The 21,181-nt window shown below is 41.7% G+C and overlaps 1 protein-coding gene across 1 annotated transcript; it reads right to left on the bottom strand.

Moving 5' to 3' along the window:
- Nucleotides 1-3,031: 3,031 nt before the first annotated feature.
- Nucleotides 3,032-10,424, bottom strand: LOC308285664 (uncharacterized protein). Its single transcript, XM_080726497.1, has 7 exons — nucleotides 10,274-10,424; nucleotides 8,660-8,804; nucleotides 8,008-8,103; nucleotides 6,688-6,832; nucleotides 6,095-6,240; nucleotides 5,869-6,008; nucleotides 3,032-4,839 (listed from the first exon to the last, which is right to left on the bottom strand). The coding sequence occupies exons 1-7, from the start codon at nucleotides 10,371-10,373 to the stop codon at nucleotides 4,694-4,696; spliced, it is 918 nt and encodes a 305-aa protein (XP_080582623.1). The 5' UTR covers nucleotides 10,374-10,424; the 3' UTR covers nucleotides 3,032-4,693.
- Nucleotides 10,425-21,181: the final 10,757 nt, after the last annotated feature.

The raw sequence follows: 21,181 nt of genomic DNA on the forward strand, positions 1-21,181 counted from the left end.
CTGACATATTCAACCCCATGTACAGCAGCGAAACCCCGATGATGATCAACCAGGCCACCACAGAACAAGCCAGCCTGTACCTGAGAGGCTTGTACTTGAGGAAGAGCACTGGGTGAATCACCGCCATGAATCTCTCGACACACATACAGCTCTGGAAGAGGGGACGCCCAGTGAGGAAGAAACCATTGGTGAACTGGCGTGTGGGCATTATGTCCTTGATATAATAGAGAGAACTTAACAAGCAGAAGAGGAGCTCACAGACACTCAGATTGAGTGTGAAGATCTCTGAGGCCATTGTTGTACCAGCTTTTCCGGTTAACACCAGCCACATCACCCAACCGTTGATGGGGATTCCCAGGACAAGGTTGATGGAGATGCTGGTGATGCCTATTATTCCTGGGCTGCTGACAGAGGAATCATTTGACGTGTTGTTCATTTTCCTGGAAGTCTTAATTTGGGGACGCTGTCTCTCTCTTTACAATCCCGTCAAGTCTTTTGTAGAGACAGACAAAGGAAAGTAATTAAGACACAGAGACAGAAACAAATTGAGAACATAAAGGCTTTTGATGAGTGTGTTGCCGCCACCACCACCACTACAACCACGCTGTTTTTACAGTATAATAGTCATCAAAACATCTCAACAACATAATACTAAATCAAAACACCTCTACACACATACTGAATAAAGATTAGAAGTATTTGCAATCAGACCTTGAGCCGTGAAGTGTTCTCGTCTGTGTGCTCAGCTGACTACATGTACATGTACAATGTACAGTAGCACCTGTTAATATCCAGAGGCTTAAAATGCAAATAGTTTCATATAATATTCTGACAGAACATCAATTTGCATCCATCATTAACACAAATCTGAGATGCAAACAAAATATTGCGGTCGGTCACAGGTGTGAAGCAGTCCCTTGCCGAATGATGACGTTGAATTATCAGAGATAAGAATGACTTGTAATTGGATGAGTTGAAACAGTAAATAAAATAATAATGATAATGACAATGATAACTAGAAGCAGTGCTCTTCCGAGCACAGGTCTACGCCAGGTCAGGAAGGTTATTGTGGCCTCCTGGTGGCGCTATAATAGGCCAATGTGAAAAGAAAGTCTTCTTCAGCCTTTAATGACAATCGGACGCTGCATTCATGATTTTGTTCCAAAAATATTTTTTGCAAAAGTCGATCTGCTGGTAGTGCTATAACAGGCCATTATGAAAAGGGTGGCATTGTTCCTAGTGGGAATGTGCGTGCAAAGTTTCATGGAAAGCACAAGCTGTGTTAATGATTTGTGGCATTTTGTTCAAAATGGAGCAATCCTGCCAACTTTGGAAGCCAATGTTAGCCAATCAGGATGGAATATGAAATATCGGACAGATCTGTCCTTGATCACATGACTATAGAGACACTGTGTACTGATTTGTGTGATTTTTGGATAAAATCTGAAGGAGTAATATCAAAACAATTGTTAAACACAAGTCGGCCTCCTGGTGGCGCTATAAAAGGCAGATGTGAAATATGCAGGGCAAAGGTTTTTCCTTGGCCTCTACGGAGTGCATATACAAAGTGAGGGCATATACAAAGTTTTACACTGATCGGTGGAGTTATAGGTAAAAACACCAATTGGGCTGTTATAGTGCCACCATGAGGCTGATTTGAATTCTGCCTATTGGGAATGTGGGTACACAATTTCACCAAAATTGCATGCAGTGTTCATGCATAATTTGATTTTGTTCAAAACAGACCAATCCTGCAAACTTTGGAAGCCATTCTTAGCCAATCAGAAAGGAATATGAAAAATCTGAAATACCTGTTTCGTTTAATGCCTATCAGAGATACTGTGTACAGATTTGCGAGATTTCTGAACAAAATATGTAGGAGTACTGTCCAAAAGCACAAATCCGCCTCCATGTGAAAGATTTGGGGCAGAGGTTCTGCTCTGGCACCCAAGGAGTGTGCGTGCACAGTTACGCTGCCACCGTGCCAACGGTGCCGGAGATTAGCTGTTCACAGACAGGACGGGACACACCGACACACACGGACGGACGGACAGGGTGCAAAACAAAGTCTCCACATGCCTTTCGGCCTGGTGGAGACAATAAATAACAAGTATGCAAAGTTGTGCCTCTTGAATGGAAAGTGGTGCATAAAATGATCCCTGGCTAGTAAGCCCTACATGCCTAAAGGTTTAGTACAGGCACACCAGAATTGTTCTCAGGCCCTCAAATAACTAAATCAGTCACTGCACTGCTAATATAGTTAGGGATCGTGGCTATGTTACCTCAACCCTATTTTCCCTCAGCGCTCAGCCCCATGTTAGGTTTTTGTGTTGGGTGTAGGCATAGCTTTACTGGGGTTAGGGTGAGGTCCTTGCAGTAATCGAGTCACCTTACTGCTGAGGAAGTACAAACCGCTGTGTCCAGCTGAGTGTTGGTAAAAATATCTGAACTAAAAAATGCGCTCTCACACTGGGATGATGGTGTAGGCATAGCTTTACTGGGGTTAGGGTGAGGTCCTTGCAGTAATCGAGTCACCTTACTGCTGAGGAAGTACAAACCGCTGTGTCCAGCTGAGTGTTGGTAAAAATATCTGAACTAAAAAATGCGCTCTCACACTGGGATGATTCATAATAACATGAGGGTGTTACTACACTTTAGTTCCCTCCTTAGTAACTAACTGTAAATTAGTAAAAATACTTCACTGACACTGCAGACCATAATTATGCTCCTATAGAAGAATGTGAAAACCCGGGTTTGAATCTGTCCCCAGTCTTGTCTTGCATGTCTCTCCTCTCTCCCTGCTTATCTCCCTGCTTAGTTTCCTGTCTCTCTCCTCTCTCACCTGTCTGAAACAAAGCATACACATTTTCAATCATAATAATTAAGAGAAGTGGACTATTTTTCACTCATTGGAGCAGACAGGAGCATCTGAATGACATCCAAAAGAGTGTCATGGTAGGTACCAGCAGAACAGTAAACATTATGTCCTAATATTTATGACACCAAACAGACATTTGTAATAATCCCAGTGGTTTAATGAATATATATCAGCACAATGTTATAAATGTATAAAAGTATACAGTTGGTATATGACAAGGCAATGGGAAAATACAAAAGTGTATAAAAGCTAACTAGTGCTTAAGCTTCTTCTCTACAGAGCCACATGCCCTTGCTGGGCCTTCTCCAATCCTGCCTGCACTTCCTCCCATGCTTCCCCTAAGCTGTTTCCTTCATGGTTTTCTACAGTTTGTCTAAATACATAAAAAATAAAATAATACAATCAGGGTGGACGGTCGCAGCCAGACTTTTGTTTTTGGACGTGTGTGAGTTTGTAAACTTTCTACAGTATGAAGTACTTTATGAACAGCTATCAACACTGTTTCCAACAATTCTATAAAAACATCTGTGAGGTAGACATGAATTGAAGAGTGTATCAATATTTTAAAAGCCTAAATTACACCTTGCTAGGACAAAAATTACAGATTAATGCCACACAGACTCTCAAAACAGTTTTGGATAGTTTTTTTGCTATGTCTGTGTGCCTACATTACATGATGGAATTAGTATTTGCTATGGGCTATGTAGAAAGCTGTAGTGATATAATGTATGCACATCTATTCTAGCAGTTCAATATTTAGACTATCTGGTGCTTTCAGAAGATATTTAAACACAGGGAAATATTGAATAACTATCTTTAGTAATGTGGATGGCCAAACAAGTAGAGGCGTTTGTTGTACATTTCACTAGCTAGAACAGTCTATTATGTTCCAAAAAATGACAACAAAAAAGGCAGCATAAGCATAAAATTATGACCAAAATCCCAAATTATTACATCATCAATATACAGCCCAACTTTAAAACACTGCCATCACAATGGCAAAGAATTATACTGTTTTCGGAAGCAATTAATGAATAATCAAGTAGATTAAAAATAGAAGAAAAAGTGGTGGTTAAATATTAGGCAGCTAGTGTTTAGTGTGCTGTATTGTGAAGTCATTACTAGTGCATTCTCTCGAGACAGAGCAGTAGCTGGCTCACAGAAAAGGGACAAGTGGGCGGTCCCTTTTCTTGACGATGGCTAGCCAGATTGTTACTCGTGTAACGTGACTGTTGTAACGTGACTGTTAAGTAAGTCAGTCTTCTTTTGAAATGAAAACATATGAAAAGAGAAGAGCAGATCATAAGAAGTAGAAAAGAGCAGGAAAGGTATGTATGTTTGGTGTGGAATAAGTGGGAAAGGTCTAGAACAGTGGTTCTCAAACTTGTAAGTGGGGTCCCCAAATTATCTTGTGGGGTCCCCAGATGATTAGCTTAATGTAATTCTTTTTCTCACTCAATGGTAAACAATCCAACACACAGTATAAGTGTATACATGGTATTTGCAAATTTCTAAAGTGACAATTTAAGGACTTTCAAGACCGTAGAATACCAAACTGTCAAATATTAAGTAAGCAAGAGGCGAACATTGTGAAAATAGCCAATCTACATGCGTTGCGAGGCGTTGTGAGCATGTAGATCTGCTATTTTCACAATAGGCCTATTTATCTGTGGAACCGAGTCACATTAAATGTCATACCTACAATTCCAAGTGCTTGTCAGGGTGGGGGTCCTCAGTTCAAATATGTTTATTTTGGGTGTCACAGCCTAAAAAGGTTTGAGAACCCCCAACCCCCCTAGAAGAAACGAGTGTTCTCTATTTGAAGATCTTGCTTTTGCCTCCATCACAGGGTGACAACATTGGCTGATGGCCTGAGGAGTAGAGGGATTGCTTCCTGCGTTTCCAGATGACCACGATAATCCGCACCACCAGGAGAACACACGTTAGCAGCAGCAGTATCACTGAAAAGAAGGAGAGATGTGAGTTGATGTGAGTTGAGTTCAGTTATGAGTTGTCACTGGAAAAGATAATTGGAAGGTGCCAACCAGAAACGCATCACATAATTGCCAACTTCCATTATGTGTTGTGTTGTTTTTTACTTTTTTTTTGTGACACTTCACCATGTTATCGATATAAACGCAGATAAATCCAGATACCTACTAGTGAAAACCAGCTGAGAGTCTCATATCCACTGTTGATACATATATCTATTTATAGGCAATAGATATGCATTCATGCATATATTCACTGGTGATAGATCGTACACTATACTTATATTTATTGATAGAATATACATTATATTAATCAGTCAGACAAAGTGCAGATAAGCCACATATCTAGTTTTAGACTAAGTTTATTTATTCTATTTTATTCTCTGAATTTCTTAACACTTATGTTGCAATGATTTTTTCCGGCCAATGTCCCGCGTTGCCATGGTTACCATAGACTTCCATGTAATTGTGCAAGTGTGTAAAAAGTGCACGCCCATGCCTAGATGATGCACCACGTGTGTAGATGCTGTTCACAGCTTTCAAACAAAAAAATCCGCTTGGAAATCCGTGCAGGCATTCATGATTTATCAGCCATTATGTTTTCTTCAGATGTAAACAAACATGGCTGCCAAGTTTGAAAGAATGGGTTGGTATGGGGGTTAAACATGCAATTTCGCGATCGCGATCATGCCTAATACATTTCTGGAGGTCCAAAAAATTTTTTTGAAAAAAAGAATTTTGAAAAAAAAAAAAAAAAAGTTTTTTCAAAAACGGCCCAAACTCGGGAAACTCAGGGTTGGCACAGCACTAGTACCAATACAAACTCGGGAAACTCGGGGTTGGCACCATATGTGTTTGGGACTACTTTGAAGGGACAATCCAGCTTTATAAATGAAGGTAATTTGGTGAAAATGAGGGGTTGATATCCAGCGGGGTTAATAACATCCAGTGGATTTAATACCTTGTGCATAAAACCCTGATTTGTTCAAACAAACTCACCCATAAAGACAGAGTTAGGAGTAGGGTCAGCTGGGTGGTAGTGCTTGGTTACGTTTCCCACCAAAGCCACGATCACCACCGGGTAGACTGTCAAAATGTAACGCACCCAGCGGTCCAGCAGGCAGTTCTCCAGGATGAACCTACGGACACATCATAGAATTGAGACCGACCGGGCAATCATTATTTTGTTGTTATGGTTCCGATTGTCACATCTCATCCCACTCACCATGCCACCAGCTCCACAAACAGGATACACAGGGAGGCCGTGGCCGCCGTGCTCTTTTCCACGCCCCACAGTTGGAGAACGATCGTGAAGTTGATCAGAGTGGCAATGGATGTCCATGTGGCGTAGAGGGCCAGTCCATTCTGGACCTGAAGACATGAACATCCACAACAGGCTGCATGGGTTGGCAGTGATGATTGAAAAGGTGAGTTGAACATATCCTAGATCAACATCTAACCAATAGAAAAGCGGATTTTCTTGCACCAGGTGTTTATAATATTGCAACTCAAACTTAATTGTAATGTCATATCAACCTAGAGGTGTTCATAGTTGAGTGGCTGATCACGTTTCATTTGGGGGGGTTCTTGTAGCGTGTTTCAAGTTTATTTGGGGACTTTTAGTTGCAGACAGGGACAGGGATGTATACAGTACATCTGCATACCCTACAATTTGCAGTCCGTAACCTAACTTAAATACAGTAGTTTATCTGCATAGTACTCTACAGACAGATGCACAGACAGACAGAAAGACAGACAGACACACACACACACACACACACAGTGACAGACACATCTTCAGGACATAAAGAGTCGTACCACTATTCGGAGACAGTACAGGTCTTTGGGGTAGTATTTCTGCAGCCAGAGTCCATAGTAATTGGTGGCGTAGCAGCAGAAGAACACAGTGCTGTAATTTGCCACGGTTATCATTCCTAAGACAATTAAAGCTGACCCCATCATCCTGATAGAGAGAGACAGACAGAACCAGAGTGCAATTGCAATTTAGTATAAAATGAATTATTAATTTAAACTCTGAATTATGAATTTATACTGTCACACTTCTCAAAAATAACGGTGTCAAAGACAATGCAAACTAAATTAGGCCAACACTCACATTAGTAACATACTGTATTGTAACCTTTGGTTACATAGCAAGATTACTACATACTTACCAAAGAAATAGGAACTTTAGAATGCATTACTTCACATTATATAGTCAATAATTGTCCTGCATGTACCTTTACACATTTTAAAATAAAATAATAAGTCTAAACAAGAAAACACACAAATATGTATACCAGTAAGACTCCCTAATCGGGAGATAAGCGACCGTTGGTCGCTTATCTCCACAAATAGGCCAAAAGTTTGTTTTACCAATTATTACACTCTATGTGAACATTTACATCAACAAATCCCAAGTACAGGGCATCATCTGGGATACAATCCCTTTTATGCCCATATATGGAGATCCCTAACATAAACCCTTTCATGCCCATATATGGAGATCCCTAACAGAATCCCTTTTATGCCCATATATGGAGATCCCTAACAGCATCCCTTATATGCCCATATATGGAGATCACTAACAGCTAACAGAATCCCTTTTATGCCCATATATGGAGATCCCTAACAGAATCCCTTTTATGCCCATATATGGAGATCCCTAACAGAATCCCTTTTATGCCCATATATGGAGATCCCTAACAGAATCCCTTTTATGCCCAGTTGGTTGCTAGGGTAAAAAAACATGGTTGCTATGGTAAACAGTTGGTTGCTAGGGTAAACAGTTGGTTGCTAGGGTAAAACCATGGTTGCTAAGGTGGTTGCTAACGTACACTAACAGACCAGCAACAACAGACTGTTGCCACAGCAACGTACACAAAGGTTTGTGTACACATGTGGTGTGATGTCATACTGAAGATATATGACATCACACCGTACACAAACAAAGGTGTGACGTGTGACGGACGGACGGACGGACGGCCGGTGGAGGTTTTCATAGTAAACTGCTCCCTGACGGTCGCAACAAATAATGGGCAAATCATGTTATATTGATAGTGGTTTGTGTGTGTGTGTGTGTGTGTGTGTGTGTGTGTGTGTGTGTGTGTGTGCGTGTGCGTGTGTGTGTGTACATACCCTCTGTCAAACAGTAGTAGCCATATCATGTTCATCAACATGCTGGCGATCCAGTTCCCGTAGAAGACATAGGGCAACAGACACAGAGCCCAGTATCTAGAGAGAGATGTATGGAGTGACTTAATGATAATTAAAAACTATTTATCTATATGTCAGTCAACAAGCAAAAAAAATCATAGGGCATAAAATTCTATAATGTAAACACATAGTTTTAAACACACTCACACAGGCAGCCAGGCATTCGCACGCGCGTGCACACACACACACACACACACACACACACACACACACACACACACACACACACACACACACACACACACACACACACACACAAATAGTGATATATAAATGTATAATATTACAGTAGATTTTGTTTACCAATACCCTCTGAACAGACTGGTCCTAATACATCATAATATCTCCAAAGTCATACAGTAAATCCAGCTATAACTTCATTGTCCTTCTGTTTATTGGTGTTGGTGACCCTCAGTCTGCACGTATTGATATACAGTTATGTGTAGGACTGTACAGGCATTAGGCAAGCCAGGTATGTTATCTTTATCGGTGAGACGGTGACCCATTCTTTGCTCAGATACGTCGTTATGTATAGGATTGCCCTGGCGTGCCAGTGTGTTTATTGCTGACCCACCCTCTGCACAGAAATGTAGATATGTATAGGATTGCCACGGCAAGCCAGGTATAGATGAGGCCCCAGATGGAGAAGGTCCAGCCAGCTGGGGTGATGAGTGTCTCATAGCGGCCTGACACGTTACCAGTAGTGGAATGGAATGGACCTGAAAAACAGCAACAGATGGAGTTGGAGAATGCAGCAGAGAATCCAGGATTCTCCTGGCAAAGGTCTTCATGGCTGGATCTAACACACCGTCACAAGGGGGGGGGGGGGGGGGGAGTGGGACTGAGTTACTAGGGCCCAAGGTGGAGGGGCCTTAATTAGTTATTTAGTTATTGAGAATTAGCAGATCTACAAACTCAGAGTGCCCTGCTACGAGCTTGTAGATCTGCTATTTTTGAAAAGTCGTGAAAATATGTGTAAATCTTTGAATATATGTATTTTTTAAGCAGACATTTGTAACTCAAATTTTGCTTCTGGGGGGTCCCTGGAACTAAATATTTTGAGGTGGGGGTCCATGGCCAAATACATATCATTTTGGGGGTCCTTGACATGAAACATTTTGAGCACCACTGACGTAGAAACATAGGTTTTTCAAAAAACCTCAGAAGGATTTGAAATATTCAAAGACTAACAAAAATAGCAGATCTACAAGCTTGCAGCGCGCTGTGAGCTTGTATATCTGCTATTTTTCAATAGTTAAAGTATATAAAGTATTGACGATATATAACACGACCTAAGTGAAAGGTTTACTTCAATTTGTCCACTGAGCAACTACTAGAGTACCGGTATGTTGCCTTTTAAGGAACATTTCCTAGTAGAACTCCAGTCAGACCAGAGACCAGTACTCCAGCCGCCCTTCTAATTACAGAGTTGCTTATTCACAATAATCTCTGAGACCATTTAGTAAAGGAGTCCTGGAGTAGGATAACAGACAAATGGTTTGGTTGTAATTCAATATAAACCATTATTTATTGCAGAGACCACATCAAACATCACATACTTAAGGCCTGAAGCTGCCAGGATCATATGAGTCATCACATAACCCTCCTGACCAGACACATTTTGGTACACACAAAAGAACATTCAGAACATTCTAGAAAATTAACCAGAAATGGGTGATTTAAGTGAAAATTCAGCAAAAAGAAACTACAACTCAAAATAGAATGCTTGTCATTTCTTTCTTAAAATCTTCCTTCTGAAAGTAAGTAGGTCTATACATAAGGCCATAGCCCTGAATACAGGACTCTCTGTATTCAGGGCTAATAAGGCCATTACATCATATAGACCTATTCTCCACATTCGATTCTATTTCGTTTTCTATTCTAATTGTTTTATAGACAAGGTCAGCTATTCGCCCTCACTTTACAGAAGGAGGAGACATGTGCAGTAATGTGGAACAGCCTTCATTGTGTAACCATAACAAACAGCTGGAAACACTTATTTCCTGGAAATATTCCTTAAACATGATTCACTACTGGGCAAATTATAAAAAAGCGATTTGAGATATTTTGTAACATGAAAATGCATGGAAAAGAATCGCAATCGAGTCGACCAATATTGAAGAACGTTTTAAACAGTGCCATTGTATTATTGTATATGTTTTCAACAGATTGAAAACGTGTTACTCACCTTTGCCCGTTCCAGCCAGCGCATTGACAACTATAGCTGCGATATAAAACAGCACCGAAAAGACTATGACAATAACACGAAGCAAGCTGCTGTCCGCCATCTTATTTTAGGCTGATAACAAATAATAATGTAACGGTTAATTGGCTTTTTACTCGGCTGTTCGGCGGAACGTAAACAACGTTCAGAAAAGAGAACTGCGCGGAGCTGGAGCTCTTCACAGCTGTCAGAGTTTAGATCCCATAGCCAGGATGGTCTGTCGTACTGTGATTGGCTGCTGAGAATTGTCCGCAAAGTGTCACCATGGCAACAGGGATTTGCAAAAGGCCCCATTTGTCTCATCCACGCCCAACAACCAAAAGTCCAAAACAAAACACAAAACAACACATACAGTGGCGTCAGTTCAGCAAAAGCTAAGGTATGGCAACATGACTGGTGTCTTGCAAAGACACCAGTCATGTTGCCATACCTTAGCAAAAGGCACAATCAAAAGTACATTTTATTATTTCCCCCTGTAAGCCAAAGTATGGCAGCTGCGCATAGCTTGCCATACCCAATTGACGCCTCTGAACACACAACACAAAACTAAATAACACAAGACAAAACAAAACAAAACAATCACATGATTTTAGATAGGCTATAAAAGATGGGTGAAATTCTTTAAATGTTCTTAAATGTTTAAGCCTTAAAGGAGTAGTTCACCCCCAAAATGACTTTTTTTCTATTGATTACTCATGCCATGGAGAGTAGAGTTCAATAATATTTTTTGGTTTTTGTCACATTCCTAAGACAAAAATTAGTAAATAGTAAATTTACCCCCATTGATTCCGGATGGTGACCCGTTTCGAAACGGGTCACCATCCGGAACGAATGGGGGTAAATTTATTGGGCAACAGTCCGCCATTCCGAAACACCGCTATTCCGAAGCAGGGTTAGGGTTAGGTTTAGGGTTAGGGTTAGGGTTAGGGGTAGGGTTAGGGGTAGGGTTAGGGTTAGTTAGGGTTAGGGTTAGGGTTAGGGTTAGGGTAAGGGTTAGGGTTAGGGTTAGGGTTAGGGGTAGGGTTAGGGTTAGAAGTCAACGTTCGGAATAGCGGTGTTTCGGAATGGCGGGGTGTAACCAATTTATTGTTATCAAATTTTTGTCTTAGGAATGTGACAAAAAACAAAAAATATTATTGAACTCTAGTCTCCATGGCATGAGTAATCAATAGAAAAAAAGTCATTTTGGGGGTGAACTACTCCTTTAAAGATTCATTAAAAAACGTTCAAGGCTACAGGAAGCCTACAAAAAACAGCATGGAACATGTTCCGCAGAGACTGTAATAACAACACAATAATGTGTTAGTAACGCCTATAGCTGACCTATGACATTGTTGTGACATCACATTGTGACATCACATTTCATCCTTGTCCCTTGTATGCCCATATATGGAGACCCCTGATGTCATCAATATTAAGCCCATAGCTTGGAATGCCCATATAATATGGACATATTTGTGTGAGTCTCATGTGGTCTCTAACATAAGACATCTATGATGTCATGTCAGACAGTCAAAAATCCATATTTGGGAAAATATTTTGTTCACATTTTGGCTGACATGAGAAAAGTAAAGGCTGTCAAGGCTAATTTTGAAAACACATCTGGACACAGTATCCTAGCAACAACTTACTTACTGAACTTACTTACTGATTGTATAGACCTACTGTTTTCTTTTTTTCTTTACATATCTACTGCATAGTACTGTGTTCTATTTGTCTGTCATTCAATGTTATATGAGATACTTTAATGGTTTCCTGTTGAAATAAGCTTAGTCTTTTCATGGATCTCCTTTTAGTAGACCTTGTACCAGTGAACTGTACCGTCATGAATCTGTACATTTTCCTATGCAAACTTCTAATAAAGCCTTCAATCAATCAATCAATCAAAACTTGAATCGCAGCCTAAACATTTCGGGCTATGGGATTGATGTCACACTGATTTCTGTTGTTATTTGAGGTGGACCGAACACCACTCGGTCTCACTTCTGCTCTCTACTGGAAACTGTAAGCATTGCACTATGGTATTCCCACAGTTTGCAGTTAGAATAGGCCTATTTTTTACAGTCTATGGTTAGAAATAGAATCCAGGCGTTTTCTGATCATAGGCTATCATTCATCACCATCTGTTACTTCAGAAATTTAGTTTGTGTTTAATTTGGTGTTCTGGGGGTGAATCTCCCCTGTGATTTATTTGCCTTCTGGTCAATGATTTACAGTATTACTTTAATGTGTACAGTGGACTGGCCGCAACAACAGGTCCAATATTTGCCCATGTCCCAGTTATTGTACGAAAGCAGATATAGAATTTAGGACAACTGGACAATATAGATGCACATTTGTTTCATACTGCTGTACCTTGTCTAGTTAATACAATAGGCCAGTCAATTTAAGCCAAAAAAAGGCCCAACCTAAAAGAATTTGCAATAGTAATCAAAAAAGTTGAGAAGTTGTGAATTAAAAGTTGTAAATTATATATTTTAGTGGATCAAGGTAAATTCAGGGGTTTCGAGTTTGAGAGTATACTGAGGGGGAAAAGACCCCTAAAAAATCTTCTTTAAGTAGCATATGAGGGGTCTTACTAGGGTTTTTTCATGATTCTGAATCCATTGCAAGCATTTGTTTTGCACGAAAAACATTCCTTGGGCTAAAAATGGACCCCCCATATCTGTGAAAAGTGATGACTCATCACTAAACCATAGTTTTATGGGCCGTTTTTAGCCCAAGGAATGTTTTTCATGCAAAACAAATGCTTGCAATGGATTCAGAATCATTAAAAACCCCTAGTTAGACCCCTCACATGCTACTTTTCTGGGGGGGGGGGGGGTATTTTTTTCCTGTATAGTAAGTGAATGGACCCAAACTCGAAACCCCTGAATTTAACTTGATCCACTAAATATATATAATTCACAACTTATGTTATTTGGATGACCCAAACGATCATAAAAAACCCTGAATGATTACTATTGCAATTTATTTTGGGTCAAACCACAGATTGACTGGACTATAATGGAAATACTGAAATTGTACCCATCATTTTCCATTAATTGCGAGTAAAGCAAAGCAAAATGATCAATATCGCAAAATCCACCAGAATACATCTACTCAGGGGCACGGTGGTGCAGTGGTTAGCACTTCGCCTCACAGCTCGAAGGTCCTCGGTTTGATTCCCGCCGGGGGAAGCTGTGGGCGCTGGGGGCGTGTTCCTCCACCCGTGTCATCAGCACCCACACCCTAGGTGGGGTTGGCGATAGGGCCTTTCTGTGGTGAGTTTGCATGTTCTCCCCGTGTCTCCTTGGGCATAGGCCCTCACACAAAAACATGCAGTAGTCCTGGTTTCTATACTACCTCCCCCTAGCCAGCTGGGTGCTCCCCAATGTCCCCTAGCACGGCAGGGGAAGAGCGGAAACCAGGACTACAGGTTAGGTAGTCACCGGGTGAGAAAAATGGGTTGCAAAACCGTGGGATAAAAAACATTAAAAAAAAAGAACACATCTACTCTGTTAAAAAGGTTCCGGGATGAGGACCTCCCCCGTCCCCCATTCCCAAAACTACCCCCTAAAAATCTCCTGAATTCTGACAGTCCAATGTTGGCAACCCTGGAGGAAAGGTCATGAACATCAGTAGCGTTCAAGTGCCGTTCCATTTCTAGATTACAGCTTCATGGGTTCTTTTGTAACTATTTGGTAATCACACACTGATTGATGTTCCCACATCACTTATCCACACTTATCCACACATCTGTCTGTGTGTGTGTGTGTGTGTGTGTGTGTGTGTGCGTGCGTGCGTGCGTGTGTGCGTGCGTGCGTGCGTGCGTGCGTGCGTACGTACGTACGTGCGCGTGCATGTGTGTGTGAGAGGGATTATGAAGATGAGTTTCAAAACCTATAATCCTCTGAAAGGTTAGATAAGACTGTCGACAGATGTGCCTTGCTCCTGTATCAGACTGTGCCTCTGTGTGTGTCTGTGAATGTTAGTGTTAGTGTTAGTGTGTGTGTGTGTGTGTGTGTGTGTGTGTGTGTGTGTGTGTGTGTGTGTGTGTGTGTGTGTGTGTGTGTGTGTGTGTGTGTGTGTGTGTGTGTGTGTGTGTGTGTGTGTGTGTGTGCGCGCGCACCCATACAGTAGGCTATAATGTCAGAGCATGAGTGTGTGGCTGAATGTGAGAGCAACTGTCACCAAGGCTGCATCCCTTCTGATTCGCTGTTGCCCACACACTCAATTTGTGCCGCTGGCATTGTACAGTATGTAAGAGAAAGAGAGCGGGAGACAGAGATGGAGAGCTAGAAATACAGAGACGGCAACACTGTCAGGAGAAGAGGGAAGCAGTGAGCATATAGTTCATATGTTATAGATAGACAGAGGCTGTGATTGTTCACTGGTTTTTACGCAAGCTCCATCACTATAACACCTGGACGTGTCATGACAACACAGTGAAGTAAGACTCAACTCTTTATCACTGGTGAGGCATACTATATTTTACGAATCCAGCTTGGGTGTTTTCTATCATTTGACTTGAACCTTTACTTGAACTTTCCCAAAAGTCATATGAATTTCATTAAATACCAGAAAAGGTAATGGGCTACAGGCAACTTTTTGATGTAGATCTGATTTAGCCACAGCTGCATAAATATAGAATATGTATGTATCTTGACATATTTATATATGATGGTAAAGTTGTTTGTTGCTAAAGGTCCTTAAGAGCCTGTACCTTTTAAGCTTATTTATATTTTATTTGATGTCATCTTATTTTTCTTGTTATCTTTAGTTCTTTAAACCCCACTGAGTGCTATCTTATGTACTGTATATTAAATTGCTGTTGCACACACACACACACACACACACACACACATGCACGCACGCACGCACGCACGCACGCACGCACGCACGCACGCACACACACACACACACACACACACACACACACACACACACACACACACACACACACACACACACATACACACACTAGAAATGGAATGGCACTTCATACAGTGTTTCTGAATGTTACTGTATGCTACAGCAGTATTGATTTAAATATTAGGTGGTAAATGAACACATCTGGGCATCAAAGGATTTAATTATGTCTTGTGTGATGTGTAAATGCAGTTGTATATGTATGTATATTGTCAGTGTACTAACTGGCTGTACCACTATAGGAGCCCAAAGAGTTCAAGGATCTTACTTTCCAGATCTTGAAGTCTGTGTAATTCATTTCATGAAAAACCTAATCTTTTCCCTACCAGCGTAAAACCAGTGCTCACCCAGAGCTTTAAATCATTCAGAGTATACTTAATTCCTTCAGAACATATGTAATTATCTTTCAGAGTATACTTATTTGATTCCGAGTATAATTTGAGGGAAACACACACACACACGCACACACACACACACACACACGCTCGTGCGCACGCACACACACACGCACGCACGCACGCACGCACGCACGCACGCACGCACGCACGCACGCACGCACACACACACACACACACACACACACACACACAGAGAGAGTGTGTGTGTGTGTGTGTGTGTGTGTGTGTGTGCGTGCGTGCGTGCGTGTGTGTGTGTGTGCATGCATATTCACAAGAGTATGCATAGACAAACAGACACATATTGCATAACTGTCTGGTAAATCGAGGGTAAATATTACGAAACAAGCAGATGTCATTTCATATACAGAAACATTTCGATTTCCATTGATGCTACAGCAGTAGCATCTAGATTTTCCATGCAGATGTAGGCCTACTACTGTATATAGGTTAAAGCTATTGTTCCGTCACAGTCAAAACGTTGGTTGCTTCTACATTCTTTGCATCGTGGCTGATGATCATTCATGTCAAACATTATTATCTGAGGTGGTCAGCACCTCATCAATCCAGGCTTGCGCTCCCTCCTTTGTGTTTACCCTACAGCTGCACATTTTACTGTTTCATGCCACGACAGTCATGACTGTTAACCTGTGCTGATGTGGGCCTGAGTGTAGTGTAGGCCATATTATTCAATCCAATTTGTCTTTAATATGAATTAGAATCAAATGCATCTACCAAACCTACATCCTTGGTGGATTAGAGCCAACATTATCAGGTCACAAATTATTCACTAGGCCGATGCCCGTTGGGAACCATGGCTGTTGGGAATGTATGCCCCAATATTCATTATACAATACCTGTGGTTGTACCCATTGTAAGAGTACCACATTTTAATTGGGTCACAATTCATTATTATTAACACTGAAAGATTAGCACTGGGAGAGCGGGGTAAACTGAGACACTTTTTACATTTTCTCCCCTATAGGCAAACTAAAAGATATGTAGGTAAAAAAGTACACATTTCCCAGTAATTTGGGATGTTTCCTAACAATGGAAGTTATCAGAATGTATTGAAGACAAAAGGCAATGAAAATATGATTGTTTTAAAAAAAGTGGTCTTGTGTCTCAGTTTACCCCAGCACCGGGGTAAACTGAGACAGACCAGAGAAATCAATGGGGTAAAGTGATCCACTCACTTTTTTCACTTTAAAACTACCATAAAAACACAAAAACCTGGTTAACCAGGTTAAATATGCACAATACAAAAATTTACATAGCAGACATTCTTTTAATATGGTTTGTCCTGTCATTTCCACCCATGTGTCAAATAACGTGACACATGGGCAGAAAGAAAAAATCACACCCGTGTGAACTGAGCGGTGGTTCTCCCCCCCCCCCCCCCCCCCGTGTGTGTGTGTGTGTGTGTGTGTGTGTGTGTGTGTGTGTGTGTGTGTGTGTGTGTGTGTGTGTGTGTGTGTGTGTGTGTGTGTGTGGCCTGGACAACAGCGCCCCTCCCTTAACATGTGTGCAGAAAAGGTACTACACAGGCTTGAGGCTACATACAGACCCACCCACATACAAACAAACTAACACACAAACAAACATACCTACACACACGGCCACGCTATGGAGACGGTGTGACCACCGCTCAAAAAACAACAACCCTATAAAAAATGTATAGAAGGGTTTACCAAACTTTCCTCCGTTGATCCTAATGTAATTTTTCCCGTAGAATGCATTTCTGCAAAGTATATTGTTGTATTGTGCATAACTAATGAGATAATTAGCATATTTAGTCAAATGTAATCAAATATGCTAATTATCTCATTAATTATGCACAATACAAAAGAATGTATATCAGAAATGGATTCTACAGGGGAAAATACATAAGAATCAACTGAGAAAAGTTTGGTACACCCTTTAATCAGGTTTTTACAGCTTTCTCCCTGTCTATCATGTTGGGATAATGTGAGATAGTGTCTCACTTTACCCCGAAGCAATTGTCTCACTTTACCCCACAGCCACATTTTGGGAAAAGTGATATTTTTTTCAATTCAGGGTAATCTTCAGCTAGCATCTTTCACATGGATTTATAAGTTGGTAGTTCATCAACATGTACGATATAAAATGTTCTCCCTGCATCAATTTGTTTTGAGACAACAGCTGATTATGTTGACAGCAAGAAAATTTACTTTTACATGCAAAAAACACATTTTTGTGAAAAAAAAGCATGTTTTCTACAGCACTATCAGCTCTCTCTCTTCATGGCAAGTGGGAAATTCAAGGGGCTTGAAAATATAATGGTCACATGACCACAAATGTGTTCCATTTCCAAGATAAATGGAGTGTCTCAGTTTACCCGGTGTCTCAGTTTACCCCGCTCTCCCCTACCGGTATGAGTTTGCTGTGTAGGCTAATAACCTATGTTCTCTATAGTTCTGAGGTTTTCTGCGCCATATCTGATAATATCATATGGCCCAGTTATTAATTACTACTCTACTAATTAATTTAAGGCCAATGGGATGTTGAAATAAAGCTTATTTGTTTATTGATTAACAGAGAATGTAGGCTGTGCCTGTGCTGTGTCGAAGCTTTGACCTTCCTGTTTGTGGAAACATATTGATGGTGACCCCTCCCCCTGGGCCGTGGGCCCCTCAATACAGTTATGCATGCATGAAGGCAATTCAATTGTGACATCAAAGTGGGATGGGTGAGAGAGACAGAAAGCCAGAGAGTGACAGAGAGACAGAGAGATCAGAGACAGACAGACAGACAGACAGACAGACAGACAGACAGACAGACAGAGTCAGAGAGACGAAGACAGACATGATGGAGAGAGACAAAGATGACAGACATGATGGGGGGGGGGGGGGGGGGGGGGGGGAGAGAGAGAGAGAGAGAGAGAGATGGTGATACTGGCTAATGAATAACAGTGGGCTGGGAATGGGCGGTAACGAGTGTGGGACGCTGCAGCATACGATACGATACAGGGAGGGAGGGAGAAACATGTAGGCTACATCGGTGCTGTTCTGCTCCAGTTCACTAGAAACACACTAGCGAGATCGATGCACACTTTCTCCCTTGATCTCCCTCGGTTCTCCTCCCTCTCTCTCTCATGCACACACACGCATTATTAAACGAGACGTCGTCATCGGTCTATGCGTCCCTCCTCGCGCAAGCGGCTGGCCACCTGGTTGCTGGGGCTGCCGGTGGGGAGCGGAGGAGGAGGCAGGGAGGAGTGCGCGCGTCGCGGCCGCCTGGAGATGATTTCGTTCTGGCTGCTGTGCTGGAAATTATTGGTAGGTGAATGAACTACCGAATGGAGGAAAAAATAAAATAAAATAAAGATCTCACAAATAATATGTATTTAATTTAGCCTAGCACTAAACAGTGGCACTTGAGGATGAGATATAACACCTGCCAGCTGCCCTTGTGGCAATTGGCGTTTTAGGGCGTTTTTTTAGGACTGGCATGGTCATGGATGGCATCTACCACATTGTTTTCTTGGTTGGCCTTTTATGTCACGAATCATGATAGCTTTCCTCGCTCGCGATATAAGGTGCAGCTCTTTAGACATAATGTAGCCTAGCCCATTAGAACAGGCTATTAATAGAATAGCATTGAACATTGAGGGTTTTACTGACTCTAGTGGAGCAAAGATGCATGCATGTTCTGTAGAAAACATGCTACAAGCTTCTTTAATCCTCTAAACACACACACATACAGCGCGCACGAGCGCGCGCGCACGCACACGCACGCACGCACACACACACACACACACACACACACACACACACACACACACACACACACACACACACACACACACACACACACACACACACACACACACACAGAGAGAGAGAGAGAGAGAGAGAGAGAGAGAGAGAGAGAGAGAGGTGATTAAATCTTGTACCTTCCAGCTGTTGCTGTGATCTGAAGAAGGAAGATTGATCTCAAATCACTATAGATCCAGCACATTAAATATGGAAAAATAAATTCACTTATAAGCCTAGGCAATGAAGAGGCACTCCTACTCTCAATTAGTTCTGAATACGTTTGAACTGACCAACTCTTTTGTGATTTGATGCCAGCAGAGTTGCTGGAAAGCCACAGATCAGATGTGATAGATCACCAAGATCAACCAATAACAAAAAGGTCATGGGGTCAAACCCTGTCAATATAGATTAGATCCTGAGCTGCTGCAACAGCCCTGTGCTCTGGACATAAAGTTCTACTAACTCATCTCCCATGATGTACTCCCATGTCCTCATATATAGGCCTATAGAAGACTGCAGTGGTTTTCAACCTATTCCATGGCAAGGTCCAGCTTTTGAGCCATCATCCATGGACCACCATCCACAAGATTTTGTCCACATGCACACAATCTCAAGAGTTAAATACATTTGGCTCCCCATCCGGAATCAATGGGGGTACATTTACTATACTGTAATCCATTTTTTGTCTTAGGAATGCAACAAATACCAAAACATATTATTGAACTCTAGTCTCCATGGCGTGAGTAATCAATAGGGAAAAAAGTCTCCATCATTCGGCTGGGGACCATCTGGAACCCCCTCAATGAGCCCTGGTGGTCCCCGGACCACTGGTTGAGAACCACTGGAATACTGTATGTCTGCAATGAATTAAAAAGATAAAGACCACCAGGATCATTGAAATATACTACGAAATGTCTGTTGTGGGAGCCCACGTTATGGGTATTTTAACACATTTTGGGTCTCAATCCATAGTTTTGTCACAAATGGAGTCAGAATGGTACTGTAAAGTGTCCATTTAGCTCTAAATGGTGGACAAAAATGTTGCCACCATTTAAGCATTGATGCAGTGTTTAGTTGAGTATTTATGCATGCATACTGTAGGTGTGTGTGTGTGTGTGTGTGCGTGTGTGTGTGTGTGTGTGTGTGTGTGTGTGTGTGTGTGTGTGTGTGTGTGTGTGTGTGTGTGTGTGTGTGTGTGTGTGCGTGCGTGCGTGTGCGCGCGCGCATGTGCGCGCGCGCATGTGCGTGCATGTGAGTGGGTGTGGGTGTTTCTGTAGGCTACTGTATGAGTGAGATGCAGGAGCATTGGATAATCCTTATATAAAAGCTCTAATTTTGTCTGTGAATCTATGTACTGTATAACTAGGCCTATATGGTTGAAAGAATAGGTGAATGAATAAGTGAGTCAGTGTGTGTGTGTGTGTGTGTGTGTGTGTGTGTGTGTGTGTGTGTGTGTGTGTGTGTGTGTGTGTGTGTGCGCTTGCGTGCGTGCATGCGTTCATGCATGCATGCACGACATTTTACATGTGTGCGTACGTGCAGTCTATCTTCATCAGTTCAGGACAATAATTTCAATTTTCTGTAATAAGAAGCTTATTATGTCCGCTGTCCAGTCACTGTTTAGTCCAGTTTGCAGTAGAAAGCCAGGCCATACATCTTTGCGATTACCATGGCAACGTATCCATTCTGTCACCCGCACATGCCTGGAAAGACAGACCATAATAGTTTTGTAACCCACTCACAGCCAACGCAGGGTTGCCCTGGTGATGGCCATGCTGGCTTTCTCT

The sequence above is a fragment of the Nannobrachium achirus genome (genome assembly GCF_963921795.1).
Source record: "Nannobrachium achirus genome assembly, chromosome: 5".
NCBI lineage: Eukaryota > Metazoa > Chordata > Actinopteri > Myctophiformes > Myctophidae > Nannobrachium > Nannobrachium achirus.

What these genes read in the sequence shown, in the direction of transcription:
- LOC308285664 (XM_080726497.1), bottom strand. Translation starts at nt 10,373, where the DNA reads ATGGCGGACAGCAGCTTGCTTCGTGTTATTGTCATAGTCTTTTCGGTG. An exon ending in TTTGTGGAGCTGGTGGCATG is followed by an intron (nt 6,009 to 6,094) that starts GTGAGTGGGATG and finishes ATGTGTCCGTAG; the next exon opens with GTTCATCCTGGAGAACTGCC. An exon ending in TCCTAACTCTGTCTTTATGG is followed by an intron (nt 4,840 to 5,868) that starts GTGAGTTTGTTT and finishes CCTTCTTTTCAG; the next exon opens with TGATACTGCTGCTGCTAACG.